The sequence below is a fragment of the Pinus tabuliformis genome, chromosome 5_2 (assembly GCF_031772625.1).
Source record: "Pinus tabuliformis cultivar Carrire ecotype Pingquan chromosome 5_2, CPIR1, whole genome shotgun sequence".
Taxonomy (NCBI): domain Eukaryota; kingdom Viridiplantae; phylum Streptophyta; class Pinopsida; order Pinales; family Pinaceae; genus Pinus; species Pinus tabuliformis.
The window spans coordinates 179,755,825-179,778,772 of record NC_142306.1 but is presented as its reverse complement, the minus strand read 5'-3'; the positions used below and the strand labels follow the sequence as shown (position 1 = coordinate 179,778,772).

At 37.3% G+C, this 22,948-nt stretch overlaps 1 protein-coding gene across 2 annotated transcripts in view; it reads right to left on the bottom strand.

Moving 5' to 3' along the window:
- Positions 1–13,373, bottom strand: part of TTN8 (Structural maintenance of chromosomes (SMC) family protein) — a 315,922-nt gene extending 302,549 nt beyond the window's left edge. Inside the window, exon 1 of one of the 2 annotated variants that reach the window (XM_089436139.1) lies at positions 12,431–13,373. In XM_089436139.1, coding sequence (XP_089292265.1) covers positions 12,431–12,868 — 438 coding nt within the window. In that variant the 5' untranslated portion in view covers positions 12,869–13,373. The remainder of the gene's footprint in view (positions 1–12,430) is intronic. The other variant, XM_089436140.1, reaches the window with a different exon arrangement.
- Positions 13,374–22,948: the final 9,575 nt, after the last annotated feature.

Here is a 22,948-nt window from a genome sequence, read left to right as displayed (position 1 = left end):
CTAAAATTAACAAAGGGACAAGCCACCAAGATCATATTTTAATTGTCTGTCAGGTGCCGCATTGGGTTCAATCTGGAGCTTTATGGACGGTTGTGATTTGTTGTGCATATTATAAAGAGGCCAAGCATACCCCAGCATGGAGGAACACATTGAAGCCTGTGTAAATTGAAGGGCCGAGGAAGACTGAAAGCGTTTTTAGCGTGACAGGAAATCAAAATTTTGGTGACCGAGTCCCGTAATTGATGGACTGAGCAAGGGATAAATTTGAATATACCTTGGGAGTGCGAATGTTAGAGAGTTGAAGGCCAGTGCAGTAGATCACTTTAAATTTGTAACAGATTTGATTATACCAATGCATCCTTGTGACAGAGAATTACCAAAATCGACACTCGTGCATTACATACAAAGTCAGTAATCAGTGCGGCAACCTAACAGTGCGAGTCACCGATGCATGGAACAAAAAATATAGAGTGTAAGACCTCCTGAAGATAAGTTTGAACCAGAATTGTGCACACAATTGGCAACTACAGTGTTGTCTCACTCGAGAATCCCAACCCAGTCAACACAACATTCAACTCAATTGCCTTGATTACTAATTGTTGATTTTGATGATTTTGCTGGTAAGTTGGTGTCCAGTTATTACAATTTCTAATTTTCACTGCTAGAATATATTGTTCCAATCTGTGCCTTTGCTTAGTGTTGCTACATTCTCTTCATTCAAGGCAAGGGGATCCACTTATAACTTCATTATATATTGCGAAAGATTGAGGGGCTTAATGGGATCCAGACGTTGTAGCAGAGGTTTCAATATTACATTGTAATTGATACCCATGTATTTATGTAGTCCTTAGAAACCAGATGTTTGGTGTTGCTAGAGGGTATTGTCATATAGATGACATTGTCATTGTTGACATTACTGCCATTAGGGGTTGGTGAATTAGTTGGTTGAAAAGTGTTAATCAACAATGTAGGGGTTAGTGAATTAGTTGGTTGAAAAGTGTTATCAACAATGTAGGGATTGGTATGTGTCAAAGGAAAATCCTAACAGTATTCATAATTTTCTCCACAAATTAATTCAGGGGAGTTGAATGGGAATAAACATGTATTGATGCCAAGCTTTGTAATAGTTGGTGCGGCCTGGAATGTTTGGCTAGATTCTTGCTATGTATGTCACTGCTAGAGTAGTTGTAGCTCTAATGTATGTACCACCTTATATTGACTTAAATTTAGTAAGTAAAAAGGGGGTGTCCTTGTCTCGTATCTTATTGTTGGTTGGTGTACAAGGAGAGGTCTATAATATCATTGAGTACTTGTGTTGTTAGTCAATGTCTTGTATGAGTCAGAGTCTTGAGCTACCAAGATTATCCATCATCATTGTATGGTTGGGTTGTAAGTTTGGAGAGTGTCAGTCAAAACAGCTTGATGTACTTGTCATCATTGAACTAAAACATGGATCAAACCTTCATAAATTCCCTTAATAAACTAGTAGCAACAATCAACAAAACCTTTTCCAAGGGGATACATTCTATGCTACAATAACAACATCCACAAAAAGAGCATGAGATACAAACTTCTTGCACTTTGGACAGATTTGAGATTCGCGGGGTTTACAATAAAGACCCTTCTCAAATTGGAAGAACTTGCTTCACTTCTCTCCAAGGTGGATGAGTATGATATGAAGAGCTTGATTTGGGCTCTAAAACCAGCCATGCTTGCCTTAGTACAACACAAGTATTTGGAGCACCCTTGTGTAGGGGTCTAATTTCCAGTTGCCTCTTGTCTTAGTAATATCATGATGTTGACTGCACCTATAACCTCTTACCATGTTGATATTATGAGGAGAGTCTTCAGGCTAATAGTGGAGACCTTGCGGGACTTGGATAAAAATGAGGGCCCTACCTTTGGGAAGAAACTTGAGATTCTAAAAGTCATGACATTGGTTAGATCTTAAGACATCATATTTGACTTGGAGTGTGATGAATTGATTCTCCAAATGCTCCAATGCTTCTTCAACGTTAGGAAACATCATCCTGACACAGTCAAAACAACTATGTAGTCCATTTTGTCTTCATGTATGGGAGGTCATGATGCCATTTGCAGGGAGTTGCAGTCTAGATTGTTGGCCATTTGTAGGAGAGAGAAATTGGTCCCACTTGTTGCTTATGAACTAGCCGAAAGGTTGGTTGAGCAGAACATTGGGCTATTCAGAAGACAAATAACGAAGGAGGAGTTCCTAAGGTTTGGTGGATCATGCAGCAAGAATGAGCTAAGGAGAACGGGTCTTTGCTTCATCTGCAACGAACCTTGGGGACCTGACCACTCATGCATGGGTGACACCAAGGAGATAACAGGGGTAGATCAGGAGGAGATTCCTTCTAACTTTCAGAATGAGGATTCTTCTTCTATAGTTGAGTCCATGGGTTTTTATGAGGATACCTCTAAGGAGCATGAACAGTCATATGGAGTTGTTGACAGCAGCCGCAGTATGCATCTATGTGAGATGGCGGAGTCTGATGAGCAGTAAATTGTTTCCATGAGGGAAGTCGATCAAGGAGCAGACTGGCAAGATGAGGAACTGGTGATTCAGCATGGAGAGCACATAGAGGAGCATGAGTCAGCAGAGGAGGATGATATACACAGTATGCATGATGAGCCGCTTGTGGAGAGCCAATTGGAGGGTCATGTTGAGTCCATAATAGAGGAGGATGAGCAGCCATCTTTTTGAACAACCGTTGATGAGGAGCAGGCAGAAACACAAGTAGTTGGTAGAGTTGTAGTAGTATTAGGCAACAGCCCTCTCCAAGAGTACATAAACAGGGCTTCCAGCACAACTTGCCCACTTTTGCCCATTATAGAGGAACAATATTTCTTAGACAGATCTTGTTGATTAATCGGGCAGAGCAACATGAGTTGAGCGAACCAACATCAACATAGTAGATTTGTTCCTTACACAGGTGTACCTGCTTCGAATTAGCAAGAGAGCATGAGTAGGTATCCTATTGATCGAGTGGTATTTTTATGCAGGGGCATAGTGCAGCAGGGGCCCTTAGGTGAGAGGGTTACTGCACTGCACTGGGACGTGGACTAACATTTCATCAGTGTTCCAGTAGCACTAGCCCGGCATCAACAGAGTGGGGTTGACCTCGGCCTATGCCAGAGGTTGGACTACACAGAGGTGATGAGTTGGTATTCTACTAGTGGAGTAGCATTTATGGCCAAAGACAGAGCACAGTGGCAGGGACAATGATTAGCCATGGTGGCGTTGGGATCCAAGTGGATCTATTAGTAGCAGGTTGAGTCAAAGATGGGCTTGGGATCTAAGTATTGTGGGATCCAGCCATGTTTGGATTGCATGGAGGCATGATGTGGTCCAGTGGTTCATATGGGATCCTGGTATCAGTTTGCAAATGCCTCTACGGTGGACAGGGATGGATCGCTTGAGGGCAAGCAATCTTTGGGTGGGAGAATTTGTCATGTCCTCATTTTTATTTTCCTCTATAGTACAGCTAGGATGGATTTCTAGAGCATGTGATGGCCAGGATAGATTTGCAGGATTATGTCATATGGGGTTCCATAGGAGTTTTTATGGGATCCGATGGCATTCGCTTGGCATATTCCATCATCCGCACAACTTCCCTTTCATTCTGTTTCATTCCAACAACTTTCAAAAAATTGGGTTATTACTAGGCCCAACTTAATTAATTATGCTCGAGGTGGCATTCCGAGAGGATCATCTGATGGAATACCTCAGCGTAATAGCTCGTTGGAACTAGAACGAGGAGATCTACAAGATGGGATGTTGAGAAGTGATTTCAAGTGGCTGAAGAGAGTATGGTGGGCGATTTACCATTTTCCCAGATTAAAAATGACTTTAGTTAATCATTTAATTAAAAAGGGGAAAAATAATTAATTGGAGGAAAAGGCCAAAAGTGACTAAAGTGAAATAAAATCAAATTAAAAAGTCACTTAAGATAAAGTCAAGGGAGAAGCTTCTAGAGTAATAATAAAATAATAAAATAAGATGTTTCTAGAGGCTTAAGGATCTATCTTTGGATTCTTTAAAAGGAGGAAGAGGAAATCATTTGGAACATCCTTGAGTTGAGTATTTTTCCTTGTGGAGAGGTTTGGAGAACCGTGAGTTCCTAGCTTCAGCAGTAGCTCCAGGACGGAAACCCTCAGGTGATTTACTAAGAGTTGGACAAGAACCCATCTCTCCCCTTGGTGGATTCATTCAGAATTCACAGGTGTATTTATCAGTTGCAGTTTCAGTTTGACGGCCAAATCCAGTGTTGCAGCAGATATATTCAGAGGCCGGATCCAATTTGGAGGATCCCATCTCAGCTATCCTCCTATTTTTGTAAAATCAGTTTTACATTTATATAAATAAAACTGAGATTTCCTGCATGTGTTAATTGCCTATTATGAGAGTGCAGTTTTTATATTTACCGTTTGCCGTCGATTTTGTGCATTAATTTGTGAAATCTGTTTATGAAATTTGTGGCATTGATTTATGAAGCAATGTTCTGCAAGATTTAATTTTGGAACATTACAACCAACCTGCAACCTAACCTTGTAGGATCATACCACTTCTCATTTACTATCAAGCAAGACATTTGGCACATATGTGCTTGTAGTAACAAAAACAAGTCATGTCTACATCCCCCAAACTTTCAGAGGATAACCAAGCATCCTCAACTCAAAACAATCAACAAACAACTTGGAATGGTAGGAAGTAAGGAACAACCCCTCAAAAAGTTTGAAGAAACTAGGCTGTTGCAGTGGACATCAATGATTTTCCAGTTCTTGAGGAATACAGTTTTGAAAGCTCTAAACCCAAGTCCTCAATGGCCCCAAGACCTAGAAAGGGCCCTGTAGGAAAAGAAACCAACCAATTCGCCATAGCGGCTGGTTAGAACAAGGGTTCAAACTTCAAAATTTGAAATAGGTTTTCAGCAATGCTGGAATCAACATGTCAGCTGCCAGCACTTGCCAAATCAATCTTAGCACAAGGATAGCACATTAAAACAAGATCCGTCAGCTGCATCACAAGAGGAGATGAAATATCAAGAGATTCAGGATTCAAGTACCTCAAAGGAGACCTAACAGATCCTACTTTCAAGATGGAAGAGAAGTCTCTGATAGGCACTACCACCAAGAAAACTTCAAGAAAAAGAAAGGCAATCAGAAATGTAAAACTTAGGCTTTCAACCCTATGGTGGTAATCTGATCAGTATATTTCAACTTTAAAGCCATTGGGATTGAAGCAAACATTTAAGCATAATTTTTAGCCCAGCAATTGTTGACTTTTCTGTAATATGTCTAGATTCTCCAAAGAGCTAGATAGCATTGTCTACATTTTGGAAAAACAAATCAGTAAATTTTTATTTGCCAAAAGAAGGAAAGCGGGTTTATCATTTTCTTTTTATAGTTTCTGTGTGGGTGGAATTTTCTTTACACATTTCGTTTATAGTATTGTTATATTGCAGAGTTTAGTGGAAAAGAAAGGACAGTAAACCCAACTACCCCAGCAAAACAACCATGGAAAACACACACAGAATCCTTGTTTCTTATTGCCAAACATCTTGTATTTGTTTTTAAATTTTAATTTTTTGTGACATTGGCATTTTTCCTTGACAGAGGAGGAAAAGCAGAAGTTTCAAGTTCCAAGTTTAGGAATGAAGACGCATCTCTAGAAAGCATGTTCAAGATCAAGATTTCAAAAGCAAAGACAGCTAATTTACCAATTATTTAGACAGTTGTGTAGTTGTCCCAACTAGAGAACTAACTCTTCAACTGGTCAAACATCCCAACTACTGCAACTATTTTCAAAGAAGCTCTTTCTAGTTTAAAAGGGAGCTCTTTTTGTTGAGGCGTCAAACATCTCTATCACCATATATCTTCTTCTTATATCATCCTTTATTCCGCCTTTTCCACTTAAGACCCACAGCCAAGACATCAGTTCATTCTTTCTTGTTAAAGGATGAATGTCATTTTTGAAAGAGATTGACCAAGGGCAGAGTCAATAATGGAAATTCTCATTCTCCAAAGTATCCTATAATCTTTAACCAATTTTGTGCTTTGATGTAATTACCTGGAACAATTGCTAAAGCTTGTTCCCAATACTCAGCAGCTTGATCGAACCAATCATGTGAAGTTTCAGGATCTCCCTATCAAATGGCCCCTTCTCCACGTTGCCATTTATGATGTTGAAAACGTGACAGCAATTTCTTCAAGCAACCATTACATGTTTATTTATTTCATTAATAATTGTACACCCAGTCCTCTTCTTGTACCAACATGACTATCAATGCAATGTCACAAGGTTCACCGAATTTGAAACTTTGAGGTTCGAAATTCGGCGAACCCCAAAAAAAAATTTCAGATTCATTCAGGTTCGCCAAACCTGAAATCCAAATCTGAAGGTCAAACCTAATCGAATTTGAACATCAAGTCGAACCTGATCAAATTCGAACCTCAGGCAAACCTAAAGTCAAATTTGATTTTAAAAAAAATGAGGTTTGCACTTATGGATTATAACTACTTGACATTATTGACTTCTTTTTAAAAATTTTAAATTTGAATATGTTCTCCATGATTTTGCAATATAGTTGTATTGTACACTGTGTTGCATGGATTTGCGAACTCGGGTTTCTTGAACCCGTACTGGGTTCCCGTCCCCAAGAACCGGGTGCAGGAATGGGTACCTCTCAAAAGAACCTAGTACTTCCCATAAGAACCCGGTACTCAGTATCTTCGGGTTGGGTTATTTTGCGTAAACAGGTTCGCCAAACCCCCAAAATGGGTGAGTAAACCCCGAAAACGGGTGTGTGAGGGGTTCTTGATGGCGTTTTTCCTTTGTCCAGAAATCCTTTTCTTCTCACATTCCACATAATGACTTGTCGCTAGGTTGAATAAGTTCATGGAAGTTCAAAATTCCAGTATCAAACAAATGATTGAGAAATGATTTGGGTATTAGATATCCATATGATATATCAGATGGAAGATAGCCTCCTCCTGCCCAAGAGTACCTTACAAATAACTTAATAAGTTTAATGCATCCTTAATTAACCAGTTCACTATAATGACATTTTTACAGTTGAAGTTGGGTTTTGAAGATTGCCAGGTTAATGCAGCCAGATTGTTGTACCATACTTTTATCTGAATATGGTAGAATCATACTGGAAGGGTTGTTATGTTATTTTCAGTGCAAACCCTATTCTCAGCCTTCATAGTTTACTGGGATGTAGTTAGTAGGTCCACTAAATATATAAGCTAAAGTGTTGTTCATGAAAGGATTGGTAGAAGGATGGCATTATGTTATCTAGAAACATTCTCTGAGGGACTAATAATAATGAATTTCCTGGAGGTCAGCTTCATCTATAGGTATTCTTTGACTGATAGGAATCAAATCATCTTTTCTAGCATGAATATGTCGTCCCTGTCATTAACTTTATTATAGACCTTAACAACATTGTGTTTCAACTTAATAACGAAATGTATGTGTATTTTAAAAGGATTTTAGTCTGCCAGCCAGTGTCATAGATGAGTATCAGATTGTTAGGTTTCAACTTAAACAATTGTTAACATGTAAGTTGAAAGATTTCAAAATTTATATATATTATATTTTATAAAATATATAATATATATAAATTATAATATACCCCAAACAAACTCAGGTACCCTCTTTCAAAAAGTGACGTACCTGTCCCTGTACCCGTCCTAGAACCAACGTTTCCTGGCAACATAGATTGTAAATTGTATGTTTAAATTTTGATTATGTTTTAATTTTGTGAATTTTTCAGAGATTACAAGTATTTGACATTATAGACATTCTTTTAAATTTTGAAGATTGAAAATTATGCCATTTCTTTTTGCATTTGTAAACTACTATGGTGTATGTTTATATTTAACTAATGTCATTGATAATTAGATGTTACTCGAACTCGAATTTGAACCCAAACGGTGTGACATAGTATAATCAATGCACTCTCATCATGCTCCACCTCAAATAAATCTTCTCTCTTTATTGTTCAACAATATTTTTTTGATTTCTTTTGTTATTTTGGAATTATAGAGCATCTTTCACATGATATTTAAATTGTTTTTATCAACACTTTAAAATCTTGCATCTTCTTAATATCTTTTGTGCTCTGAACACTAATTTGGTTCAGTTACCAAAGTCAAATGGCAAACATTTTGCGAATGGTGCGTCCATTTCCTCACTCTAACATGTGTCAGGCACAAATTGTCTGTTTGAAAATTCAACAACATTGCTTTAAGCAATGATTTCCTTCTGTCCATAAATGTAAGCATCTTGTATTCTGGAAGCATGCCATCCATGTTCTTTCATTGTTTGCCTTTTAGGTAAGCTACGCAGTGAGCATCTGCTAATTAAGACTCTTTTTCATTTTAAAATCAACAACTGGTCGATTATCTTAGAGCCAAGACATCTTTATTCACACTGTGCTTCTACCCAAGTTGAAGGAGATGTTTGGTAGTGAACGTGCAATCAACTTGAGAATAAGTACACACGCTATTGAGTTTAAACTTTAAAGTCAACTTGGCTAAATCCTACCTTATTAGAGCTATGTCACAAAAGTTGCTGATATTTTCTGAATTTTTTTCTACCTCAAAAGCATTACCCACTATATTGGCAAATCTGAAATATCAACATGTACTCCTTATCATAATGTATCTGCATGTCGAAGTAGCTTTTACATGGACATACCAGTGTTTTAAAAACCGTTTTCAAAAACCGGTTACTGGTCAAACTGGCCGGTTAGCAAGCTGGCCGGTCCGAACCGGCCAAAAAACCCGGTTTGGAAGGCAGTTTCTCCAATTTTTGGCCCTAACCGGTGAAAACCGGCCGGTTTTAGGCATGCCCACCATAACTTGCAAAAAGCGGATTTCTAACTGTGGTTTTGGGGTTTTGGGGGGGAACTAAGGGTGTTTTCCCTCCAAAAACACCCTCTCCAAGCTATAAGAGGCCCCTCTCACTCTCATTTGTCTCACACAACTGATTTGGAGTGTTTGTGAGTGTTTGTGAGTTTGTTTGTGAGCTTGGAGAGTGGTGAGTTTTTGCTGAAGTAGTCATCTTGGAGTTGGAGTTGGAGTTATTTTGGAGATAGTGTGTAGCTGACAGTGGAGTTGCCATCTTCAAGAGGAGGCTAAGGAAGCTAGTTTGCATTTCCAGGTAAGGATTTTCACTTGAAAATTCCTTATTTGACTGTTGTCCATGAATTAATTTTTTTTATGTGTTATAAACTTCTCACTTCTATGATCTACCATCCAGGGAGTCATCATGCCTCCAAAAGCCAGAGATACTGCATGGGCTCATTGTGATATGATTGATGGCAAAATGATCTGCAAATATTGCCAAAAATCCATTCAAGGAGGGGGTATTAACAGGTTCAAGGAACACTTGGCTGGGATAGGAGGCCATGTAAAACCATGTGGAGCACCAAATGAAATAATAGGGCATATTAGGGCAGAATAACTTCAGAAGTTTGAGACTCAAGTCACTGAACCAATAAAGAAGTTTGTGACTGCAAAGTTTGGGAGTCGAGACTCAACCAACTGAGTTTGATCATGATGACTGAGACTCATGAGAAGTTTCAACTTCAAGTGATAATGTTGATCACTATTATAGTATTTACTATTATCATATATGTAGAGTCTAGACAGAAGTCTTGTAGTAGGCCACTGGCCCCATAGTTTGTAGGCTTTGTTTTTGCACTCTAGAGGCCATTTAGAGCCTCATTGCTTATGTATTTTGTCAATGATATGTATTGCACTCTGTGCCATTTTGATATATTCACCTTTACATGGTATAGAAATGAGCACTCTTTGCATATTTTGTCTCTATTGGCTTGGAATCATGGTTTTAAATCTTATAAATAGTTTTTTTCATTAAAAAATAATTATTTAATGTATTTTTCTAAAACCGGTTCGTTTAGACCAAACCAGTCTCGGTTAGACCGGTTCCAGTCGGTAAACCGGTTCATTAGGTGGACTAGTCCGGTCACCGGTTCCGGTTTTAAAAACATTGGGACATATAGACGTGTGAAAAGCAGGTTTAACAAATCTTTCCCGTCTGAACATAAGAAGAGGACGAAGAATAAGGTAGTATTAATCTAGAACAAGATCTCAACATAGAGATTCACCACTATAGCAAGTTAAAGTTAGCTTATAACATCACATGTATAACAACCACAAATCAAAGACTGCCAACAAGGCATGACACTAACCCACATAAAGTTAATCAATTCAACTTTTATTACCAAGAACTTAAAGAGGCATTTATGTCATAGAAACAATTTCAATATAACAGATGTTAGTAGAGATCGCATTATTGTCATTGATGAAAAAGGAGTAGCAAGGTATGCAGGAGCAACAAAAGCAAAGGAGCAGCAGCAAGGAACACTAAAGGAGCTATGTTGAAGAATTTGTCATCATGCTAAATTGTTGTGATGCAAGGCAAAGGCAAGACTCCATGACAGCAAAAACAAAACAAAACTCAAGCTTGTGGAGGCAATGGCGAAGAAAATATGGCTTTGATGTTATAATGTATTGCTTTTGGCATTATGTTGTTATTGGTGTACGTAATCATTATAGATGGATGAAATAATATTTGGTGGAGCACTTATCTATGCTCTAATATTCAAAATACGAAGAGCTTGGAAATGAATGAGTGGAAGGCAAAGAGTCAAACCTGTTCACTTCACATTCTTGTGTGGAATACAAACAGCCAACAAACTATCTTTATAAAAGATATGATTTTGGAGGGTAGATTGGGTTTTTTTGAGAGTTAGAGAATGTGAGAGCTGATTGAGGTGTTATGCATTAATTACCTGGCACATATGAAACTTATGTGAAGCAAATTTATAGGGAAGAGAGGCACAGATGAAGATGGAGATATGCAGAATTGATGACCAGGTAAACCAGTACATTGTTGTTTCTTGTTTGCATCAAGGGATTGTAGTGTCCTTTCAAGTAGTGGCTTGATAAAAATATCAGGTTGGAGCCTGTTGAGGTAGGAGCCTCCTGAGGGTTGTAGTCTACAGAAAATGTATAAAAGTTGGAGCTTCCTTGCATGTTGCAGCTTGCAAAAAATTGAGGTAACAGCCTCCTGTAGGTTGGAGCCTATAGAAAATGAGATGTAATAAGGTAGTAGTAGCTTGTCTTTGCATCACAACAATAACAAAATCATGGCTTTCTCCCTTTATGGGTTTCCACTTATATCTGGTGTCCATATGTGTTGTTATTATGTGTTGATGTGATGTTTTGGTTTACTTATTACTTGTTGTTCACATATTCAATCTGCTGGTCATTATGTGTTAAGCTACTCATTTAATGTTTCAGTCAATGAAACTTAAAGAAAAGAATATTAATGTCCATAAATGTACTAAACTGATTCAACCCCCTACCTCGCTCAGTTTAGTCAAGTTTTCATCAAGGAGTCTCCGACTCATTTTGATGACTATCATAAAAAAGCGTGTGAAAGGGCTGACGTGGAGCATAGTAGCAAGAATCAGTCGTATTGGTCTTGGCAGCAATGAAATTCAGTGGCAGGATGAAATTCGGTATATATTTTCTGCGATATGGACAATGTACAGTCAACATAATTTTCATGGTCTTTGATAATCTCTCTAATGTATTTGATAGCCTTTGACCCATAAATCCCTACAAAAACCCCCAAAAAATTATTGAAAACGCTGAAAACACATTTTTCCAAATTGGAGACATTGTTCATTTTATTAAAAGGAGTACACAAAAACGTAATTAGTAATTACAGAGCTTGATGGATCCCAACAGAGAATATATAGGATCCATTCTTCAGAAATACCTCAAAAAAGAAACTAAGATCGGAGACTTATTGCCACAAAAACTGAATCAGGAAAAATACGGGGAGAGCAGGAAATAAAGTCCAGACTAGAAGACGTTTATCAGTGGCAAAACGCTGAAAACACCTATAAATATAAACTGGCCAATTTTTTTAGGAATGAATTTTTTTTATGATTTATTGGACGTTTCTGAAACTGAAATGCTCCTCAATTTGGAACAAAATGCATATTTCCGTCTCTATGAGTTGTTTCCAATATCTCGATTTTTTCAATACTGAATTCGCATTCGAACCTTCAATACTGAATTCATATTCGAACTTTTGCTACTATGTCGTGGAGCGCTGCCAAACAATTTGTCTGTCGTTCCTATAATATAGGTTTCTATATAGGAAGGGGATATGAAAAAAGTAAAGAACAATAAACACCTTTACTCAAATTACAAGAAATGCCTCGTGGGGAGAGGAAAGAACACTTCACATCTAGCAAATTTGGGATTTGGGTTATAAAGACATTATAATTTCACTAATTATAAAGTTATCATAAAAAACAGGAAATGAAGAAATAAAGTCAATGGAGACCATTGCTACCTGGAAGACAAGAAAATTGCGAGCCTTAACGAGAATTCCAAGGGACTTCATCTTGTTGTTATATTCGTCCCATGTGACCGTCTTATTATTAATTCTGTAGTCGCTGCCGCCAGAGCCGACGACTGTGCGCGTGAAATGAAGCTCCTCGCCGCTGGCGTTCAAGTAAACAAGCTTAACGAAGGCCTTCCTTCCCTTCTGCTCTTTCTCTTTGTCGTCGTAGGCGTAAATGAGATCCCTCAGCTGCGCTCCTCTGAGCTGCATGGAGCGAACCCCTAGAACGAAACTGATGGCGTCCATGAGGTTGGACTTTCCAGCCCCGTTTGGTCCAATTATGGCCGTAAAGTTCTTGAATGGCCCTATCACCTGGTGCCCCTTGTAAGACTTAAAATTCTCCAGTTCCAGCCGGTGTATTCGTCCGCTCGACACAACTGAAGGCATCTTTTTTGGCTGGGAAGTGACGGGAGAGCAAGGGTTTTTCTTCAAGCCTCGCGTTCTCTGTAAATAAGCTCCTCTATAAGATCTTCAAGGATACCTCAAATTCCTCTCATATGACCACATATGTATCTCTTGCCAGATATTTAGTCTTGATTGTAGTCCTTCTTAGGCCCTTCAAAGCAGTCTTCGTAAGATTTATTTCTGTAAAGATTGAGCTGGGCTTCACTCTTTTGGCTCTACCGTGGCTTCTCCTACAATCCTCGAAGTCTTGTTGGGAGAAAGGGCGCTGATTCCAAAGAATTCGCGGGCTCCGGTCGTTGGTTTAAACAGCGATAGCTTAAGGGGCAAAGTTGCGACTCGCGAGTGAATAGGCGGGGACCTGCATAGTAACAACCTCCGTGAAAATATGTGAATGTGAAACACCGGAAAATTATACGGGGGAAAGAGGCCCTCACCCAGTGGCTTCAGGGTTTCGGCATGCCAGTGATGATAGTACGACGAGAGAGTAGAATGCAATTTTTTTAATTTTTGGTGAGAATTTAATTGGCACTGGGAAGTACATTTACTTAAGAAAATTATAAGATGATTACAGGCCAATCAGCATGAGATGCACAAAGTGGGAAAGTGTTATGAATGAGTATTTTTAAACATAAAAATGTATATAATTAAATGTTGGGATATTGATGTTTAAAGTGATTATTCAGTAGTTAAATATGTTTAATAAATTATTTAAAAGTGTAGTTTTTTAGGTTATTTTGTTAAGTGAAATATGGATGGTTTTTATTGAAGCAACTGTTAGGGTAAAGTATTTAAAAAAAATGAGCAAATGGAAGATGGTAGATGGCCTAAAGTTGTCTTTAATGATAGATTGTGCAAGAAAAAAAAAATACTTGGATATAGCAAAATAACAAATGGTTTAGTAAACGTGAACCGTGTGTCTCATAAATAGCGAAGAAATAAAAGCTTTTGTTATGGAAAAGTTCCACAAGTGTACTTGGATAAGGAGTTAGGAAGAAAGAAAAAGTACTATATTGAAGTGTTTAATCCCACTCATAGTCATCAACCAAAAGCATACATAGAGGCCAATATATCTTGGAGAGCCAAAATTCTTATTGCTCAGTTAAGGACTAATTCCCATCAACTCCGTTGTGAAACAGGGCGTTGGAAAAGGCCAAAAGAAGTGTGGGAGGAAAGAGTATGCATTTTTTGTTCTTCCGAAAAAGTGAAAACAGAAAATCATTTCATTTTAAATGTGAGGTCTTCAAAGACAATAGGGAAAATTATGCAGATATGCTAGCAGCCAGCTCTTGGGATAATCTATTTAACGAGGATTTGTCAAGAAGCTGGAAGCATTTATTTTGAAGCTTCACAGAAAAAGGGCTGAATACTAATCTATTTAACGAGGATTTGTCAAGAAGCTGGAAGCATTTATTTTGAAGCTTCACAGAAAAAGGGCTGAATACATCAAGCAGATGAAGAAGCAATTTGTCCCATAGGCTATCTTTAGCCTCGTGGACATTGAAATAATTTCTTTCTTTCTTTCTTCTATGGTTAGTTGTATAAAATGAGAAAATTTATTATCATTCAAACTAGTAGTATGTTTTGTCAATGTAGGTTGACTTATCATTTTTATTTAAAGAAAAGCATGTTATTTGGTATTATCAACTTGTGGATAAAAAGACTTTTGCTCATGCCAAATGTCTATCAATCTTAAATCTTAAAAAAAAAAATCTTAACTAAACAAAAGTAATTTTAGAACATACTCATAAAAAATGTTATTTTTTAATAAATTAAAATAACAAATTATATAACTAGTGTTAATAATGCATTAGAAAAATTCAAATCATTTAAATATTGTTGTTTTGCATTAAATGCCATTATTCCCACTTCATTATCAACCATTATTTCTTTCTATTTCTTGCTAGTATCATTTCTCAATAAGCTTTCTATGCCTTTTACTAATTCCTTTTAAACATAGGATTCTCTATTTTTAATATGCAAAATGATTACTCTCTAATTCGCTAATATGTTAATAGTGTAGGAGAAAGCAATGCAATGCAAGGGACTTAGCATTATTTTATATATCTAACACTTTTTTTATATGATTATTTTGATAATTTCATCTTTATATTTTATATTTTTATTTATGTGAGTTTTTAGTCTTTGTCTTGTTGGGATTATAGCATTTGCCTCGCGGTCAAGTTGCATTGGATGTGTATTATTTGGCTCTATTTTTTGCAATTTTAATCAAAGTTTCGGGAAAATGCTTAATATTTCTATTTTTGCATAAATTCAAAAATAAATTTCGAATTTTCAATAAATGTTGTTTTTAAATTCCTATTGGTTGAGGAAGCTCCGATGGGACATAATTCCCCTAGTGGAGAGCGTTTTATTTTCATTTTTTATAGTGTCTGACAATTCATTTTAAAATTAAAATAAAAGTAATTTTGTGAGTGGCTATTGCATTGGTGAGTGCTCTGACACTAACACTGTTATGTTAGCGCTCTGCTCAGTGATGCGAGAATTGATGCAATTGCAAGACATTGTTATGTTAGTGGTCTGCTCAATGATGCGAGAATTAATGCGGTTGCAGGTTGTTTGCATAGGCCTCGGGGAGCTGAACAAATGTCGAATTAATATTGTTATGTTTCCTTGTGCGGAGGATGGAGTATGTGTGGGAGAACTAGGGCCTTTTGCATAGTGTGTTGTGGCACTGATCAATGATGTGGTAATTTGTACGGTTTCATTGTGCAGAACTTTTGCTGTGCGGGGGACGAAGTATGTGCGGGAGAACTGGGGGTCATTTGCATAGATGGAGGTACAAAGGAAGCTAGTATCGCTTTTTAATATACCCTTATTATGCAATATTAAATAAACTTTGTTTTCAATTCACGTGACATGCGGTTGCAGGACACTATTATGTTAGTGCTTTGCTCAATGATGCGAGAATTGATGGGATTATAAGTTTTTTGTGTAGGCCTCGTGGGGGCAGGCTGAACAAATCTATGAGAACTTGGGCTCTTTTTGCATAGACGGGGGTGCTAAATAAATTGTGTTTTCAATCAGTGTGAAGAAGAAGTGTTGTGTGGTAAAACGAAGTGAGTCAATTCAATCTTTGCGTTGAAAGGAGATGGTAAATGTTAGTGCTTGGTGTTAGTTAAGTTCTTGGTTCCCCAAATGTGCAGAAAGATTTGTGCATGATTTATTAAATTAATAAATATACAAATCTCTTCTTTTATTATTATTTAGAAGCGCATTTGGCAACTACGAAAGTAGTTGTGGAGGGAGTTGTGCGAAGGTGGTTTTGCGGAGCTAGCTATTCAAAGAAAGCATGTGCGAAGAACAACTTTGTTGTGCTGAAAGCTTTGTGTGAAGTTTATTGAAATAATAAATATGTGAAGGTTGTTGAGAAAAGATGGTTGTTCGAAGGAAGCATGTGCGGAGAACAATTTTGACTGTGTCAAAAGCTTTGTGCAAAGTTTATTAAAGTAATAAATATACAAATCTCTTTTTTAATATTTATTTAGAAATGTATTTCATAACGTATGTTCATTAATTAATATTAGTTTCGAATGTTAATGAGTGATCGAAGGGCATTATTGAGTGCAGAAATAGTTGTGCATGTGTGGAATGAAGGAAGTGCATAGTGGTCTTTTAATTGTAATGCATTTTGATATTAGTAGATTGTTTGTAAGAACAATGCTTATTTTATTAATAATAGATTCGGCGGAATGTGGAGGTTCATACAATGAAAGCTTGAGAGATTTTTGCAGACAAAGGACTTTGTTGTTCAAATGAAGTGTGTGCAGAGAACAAATGCATGTCCGCGAAGCTTTAAGTGTGTCGAAAGCTTTGTCCAAAGTTTATTAAAATAAGAAATATACAAATCTTTTCTTTAAGTCTTATTTAGGAATGTATTTTCACAATGAATGCTTCCTACCCACAATATTTGGGATGCACAATCTATTAATATCATCTTCAAATGTCAATGAATGAGCAAAGGACGTTGTTGAATCTAGAAGTAGTTGTGTAGAGTACGTTGTGTGGAGGTGGTTGTGCACAGAACAAATGCATATGCAGAATGAGGGATGTACGGGATTTGAGCGGAATGAGGGAAGTGTGAAGGGATCTTTTAATTTCTTATTTAGCTTTAGAGTATATATGCATTTGTGTTATTTTGAAAGTATATGTTAGTATTAACATTTTAATGCTTTCAAAATCGTGTTTGTAATAGATTGTGCGAAGTGCAGAGGTTCATACAATGAAAGCATGAGAGCTTTTTGCATACAATGGATTTGCTCTGTAGTCTCGCACATATGTATTTGCGTTATGTTGAAAGTATACGAAAATCATGTTTCTAGATTTTATGTTTTAGCACTTATGTGGTTTTCTAAATGCGCGGGCAAGTGTGTAGTCAGTGAATTGAATGCTGAGAGAACTTGTTTTTACCCGTAGGGTTGTTTTCTATTAATCAGAGGGCACACTTCAGGACGATTAAAAAAACTAGATGACGACTTTATCATTGTAGCAAGTTTCAAACGCAAAATAGTGTCAAGTGGTGATTCATAGGGAAATGAGACTGCAAACATTTGAAATAGCTAGTATAGTGAGGGAAAAGCATCATTTGCAATGATAGAAAAATAACTCACTTCATTATGATTATTAGATTTGTGAATTAATAATAATAATAATAATAATAATAAATAATAATGATGGGACAAACATTGGAATGATAAAGAGATTTGGATGTCAGCTTTATCTTCGATACAGAGACTTTGTGACATACAGGTGGCGATTTATTGGGAAATGAGTCGATAGGCGTTTTGAAATCGAAGGAGGAAAGAAAGAAGTTATTTGTTGATATCGATAAGAGTCTTTTCTAATCATTTACGTATTTCGAGTACTGGATCATCTAGCGTTTGTTGTTTACAAATTGCATTTAAGAGCTTAGAGTATTGTCCAAACTTTTGTTGCCTTACATAAATACGTCGATTCATAGTTTTTTTTTTAACAGGAACGGTTATGGTGCTTTATATTAATCTTAGGCAAAATGCCAAATTCTTATTACACTTTGAGCTTCTTTGTCCTGCTGCATTTCTTTGCTGAAAATGCAGCTGCAGCTTACAGTTTTCTTCCTAAGATAGACCCCTACTGAGATGATTTCAGCAATTTTCCCCCACTTGAAAATACAAACAAATTGGTTTAGGAGCAGGCAGTAAATCATGACAGCAGATTAATTACGGAATGGGCTCCCATGATTCTTCATCCTCTTTCTTTTTGGTCCCAGCAGAAAGGAGGACAGCTTTATTGGCTTCGATGTCCGCCTTTTTATTGTGGATTCTTAGCACGTGGTAGTATTTCAGATCCTGAAAGCTTTTTTCCATATCTTTGGTCCTGATGATCAGCCTTGCAAGGTTGAGGTCCTGAACAGGGGTGTTGAAGATCATTGCATTTATAATGACTTGTGAGTCACCTATGACGATTGCTTCCTTTATGTCCAGATCTTTGAGGATCTTGAGACCTTGGAATAGGGCCAAGGCTTCAGCTTGGATGCTGGTAGTGTAATCTAGTCCCCAGGCGTAGGAGTGAATTTTTTCCCCGATTGGTTTAGGACAACGCCTCCTGCACCTGCTTTGCCCGGATTTCCCTTAGCAGCTCCGTCAAAGAAAAGGAAGTGTCTTGCTTGCGATTTTAGCCACTCTTGAAAGTCATTCTCAGATTTTCTTATTTGCCATTCTTTGAGGGTGGGGACTTTTTTGTCTGCTGGCTGAAATGGTAGTTCAAGCTGTGATCCCCATGCTATGTCCTGCTGTCTGAGGTTGCTGTCATCTTTTATATCCATTAGGCATTCCTTTATATGGCTTTTTATCTTGGCTTCCAGGGCTTTGTGATTCTGCTTTGTGTCTCTAAAGATTCTTTTGTTTCGCTCTATCCACAGCTGCCAACAGATGATTTTTGGGAGGACAGCCCATGTTGCTTTGATAATCAGATTTTTGGGGGGAGGACCTGGGAATCTGTTTGACCATTCAGCGAAAAGATCGTAAGAGGAGCCAGGGACAGCGAAATTTGGATCTAGCTCGTGAGTGAATTGGGACCAAATTTGCCTGGAGAAATTACATTCAAGCAGCAGGTGATTTACAGTCTCAACGCTTTCATTACATAGAGGGCACATGGAAGGACCGTGGAAGCCTTTTTTCTGCAGATTGTCATACGTTAGTATTTTCCCGTGACAGAATGCCCAGGCAAAGAAATCGACCTTGGGCCATGAGGGCTGACGCCAAACGCTTTGCCACGGGGCTGGATTCTGAGGGACGTGGGGTTTCTCAATCAGTTTGGCGTACCCCTGAGCAACTGCATAGCCTTTGATGTTTGATCCCCAGCCCATCTCGTCTCTCTTCTTCAAATGCGTGGGAGCCAGTCCTTGGAGGGCGTCTAGCAGCGTGCTCCACTCAGCTTTCAGGTTGTCCGGCACATTTAATTGCTTCCAGCCTGCCCAAATCAGATTGCTCCAGCAAGAAATATCCCACAGAGATTTCATTCCTTCTCTGTCCATCCAACAGCGCAACAAGTTGATGGAGGCTCTGGCTTCAATTGGCTCTTTATTCATGATTCTGTCAGACCAGATATTGATTTTTTTACCGTTGCCTGGAATCCAGAAGGAATGGTCGATGATTAGGGATGCGGCTCTGTCATAAATTTTGAGAAAAGTCGAGTTAGCCAGGCGGATCACATTTTTTAGGCATCTTAGTCTTGGTCCTCTAAAATATTTTTTCCAGATCACCTTTTGAGCCCAGCCAGGATTAGGGGCGATGATCCTCCACACTATTTTTGCAGCCATTGCTACATTTTGTTGACGAAGGTTCTTAAAATTTAGGCCACCTTCCCATAGAGGCTTGGATATGGTATCCCAGCTGACAAGAGGAATTTTTTTTTCATTTTGTTTCCCTCCTTTCCAAAAAAATCTCCTTATGTATTCCTCCATTTTGTTTAAGATAGATGCCGGAGCGAGGAGACCTGCAAACTGGAATAAGGGCAAGCTGTTAAGAACTGATTTGATTAGAACTGTTTTGCCTGCAGCATTCAGCCAGGAGTAACCCCAGGCTTGGATCTTTGCCTTGAACTTTTCTAACTGAGGAAGCCAATCTTTGCTGGTAGATCTCTTTTGAGATATTGGAAGTCCCAGATATTTGAAGGTTGACCAGGTGGAGGAAGCTTCGAAACCCAAACATCTTGATATGGCAGATAGCAGCCTAGGCGAAGTGTTCCAACTGAAAATATGGCATTTGCTTTTGTTGACCACACTGCCTGAAGCTTCACTAAATTCGTCCAGCACCTCTTTAAACTTTGTAGCAGAAGGAACAGAGGCAGGACCTAGCAACAATGTGTCATCTGCAAATAAAGCATGATTGATATTTTTGATTCCTCTAGCAATGCGCAGTCCATTGATCTCTTGGTCCTGCAGCTTTTTATCAAGCAGGAAGCTGAGGGCTGAGCCCTGTATGACAAAGAGCAGGGGGGATAGAGGGCATCCCTGCCTAAGTCCTCTCGTGGCCTTAAAGAAGTCAGTGGCTCTTCCGTTAACAAGAGGAGCTATCCATGGCTCCGAAATGCAAGCTCGTATCCAATTAATGAAATTTGTACCAAAACCTAGCTTACACATGACATTCAATAGAAAGCTATGATTGACTCGATCAAAAGCATTTGCTAAATCAAGTTTGATCACCATACCTTGTTCTTTACGGAGTTGGCTCGAATGTATTGCTTCCTGGACCAGAAGAAAATTGTCCACGATCTGCCTCCCATAGATGAAACCTCCTTGGTTCTCTGGGATTATTTTGGGAAGGATAAACTTCAATCTATTTGCAATTACTTTGGTGATCAGCTTGTACCCTGTATTGCATAGAGAGATTGGCCGGAATCTGTTGAAGTTGTTGGCCCCTTTTTCTTTGGGTATGAGTGTGTTGATGCCTCGAAAATCACTGCAACAACATTGGGGGATAACCACCCGGTCCGGACCTTAAAGCAGCTCCTTTTCCGTTTGGTGTGGTGGCTCCAACTGTTCAACTAGGTCCAGTTACCTTCTCCCTATTGCTATTGGTTTATAATGTATCTTTAACTACCAATAGACAGGGACATCAGATCACTTCTTCTTGCTGATCAGGCAAGAGAATGACCCTTAAGCTGATTTGGGTTCAGCCAAACCACAACTAAAGTTTTGCCTCTTTGAGGAGAGGACTTAAAAGAATGTAGAATTTACTCTAAATGCAAGCTTATTCTATGATGCAAGCAAAAGAAACTAATCTAAATCCTATCTTAATTAGGCAGATATAGATCTAACCCAACTAAGAGCAAGATAATTAAAGTATTGGGATTTATATATGTCTTGTTTATAATGAATATCAAGTTAATGAAATAGTTCAATTAACTGATATTATGGATATCAAAACACATCCTATTGAGACCTTTTAACTGAAATAATAAACCAACAACACTCAGGAAGTAGTTCACATAAATGATATTGAGTATCAAATCAGCAAATCCAATAACCAAACAATAATATGTGGAAATAGTTCACAACATATTACCACTCAATAAATCAGTTTTAATAAGGCAGATTTCTGAGTAAATAGTTACTCAGAAATCAGAAATTAATCCATAAGAACAGAGATACATGATAACAACATTGAGACAAACTACCCATATTGACAATAGTGCACAAACATGAATAAAATGACACATTCTTGTTACCATAAAAATGAAACTGATATTTGGAATAGTAGTATTAAAAATATCAATTTATTGCATCCATTTCTCTGATCTTGGTCTCCAACAGTCCTTTACATTGCTTGAACTTCTGCCTTCAAAGCTAAAGCCACAATAGTGAAAACTCAACCCCTCATACATAATTCAAGATACAAAGGAAAAATCCTCAATAATCCCCAGATCTGAGATTTTCTCTCCTATCTCCTACAACTCTAAATTCTTATTACAGTAGTGCTTTTTTAGAAGTCTAGCATTGCAGAGGAGAGCAGCCCCTTTTACATTCTGTAATCTGTTATTTATAATATTTGTGAAGGAATTTTGGAGAGGAGAGTTTGTTGAAGAGAAATCTGCCAAATATAATTTTACTTGCTCCTAATTCTGATCTTCAATTGCTGGAGCATTCTCATTGCTTGAAATCCTTTTCTCCATATCTTTTCCACTGTTTTCCTGCAAAAGAAATCAAAATAAATTAAAATGCAATCAAAATATCATTTCTGGCAATTAAATCAAACCCAATCAAATTCTATTTTAAATAAATAATTGAAAATAAAATATAAGCTCTGTATTGATGCTTGGAATGATTTGATTGGCAAAGGATATTATTAACCAATGGATCTGCAATTAGAAGAGGCTTTGGACAAATGAAATTGAAAAAAATAACTCAGAAAATTGATTTTGTTTTCAAAATTCGGAGCCTGATCTTCTGCCTGATTTTTGACCCAATAAATGAGTAAATCTGTTGGTGAAACCTCCTCCAAAATGTTCTCCTTGATTTTCTCTTTCCAATGAGCCGTCCTGGGCATCATTTGACCAAGTATAACTCAATTTATGAGCCTCCAAAGTTGATGGATCAAATCTGATGTAAATCTGGAAATTCTGTTGTTGGGCTAAAAAAAATCAAAATTCTCATTAAAAATTAAATCCTAAATTAATTGTTAATTTATAAATTAAACTAATTATTAATGAACTATTTATTAATTTAACTAACTAATATCTAATTAATTATTTATAACAAATTTAATCTAAAAAAATAATTAATATTAATCTAAATGATAATTAAATTTAAATTAATCAAATTAATTAAATGTTATAAATTAATTAATATAATTAATTTAAAATTTATTAATTAAATATTAAATAATATAATATATATTACATATTAATATAAACTAATTAATATATATTAACTAACCATGTTACCATACTCCACTCATACGTATGAGTGTTTTTTGAAAACTATATTAACCCAACACAAAACAAGTTAATGCCTTTTACCTTTTTCGCAATCGGCATATCGGCGTCCTAAGAAATGTGTTATTT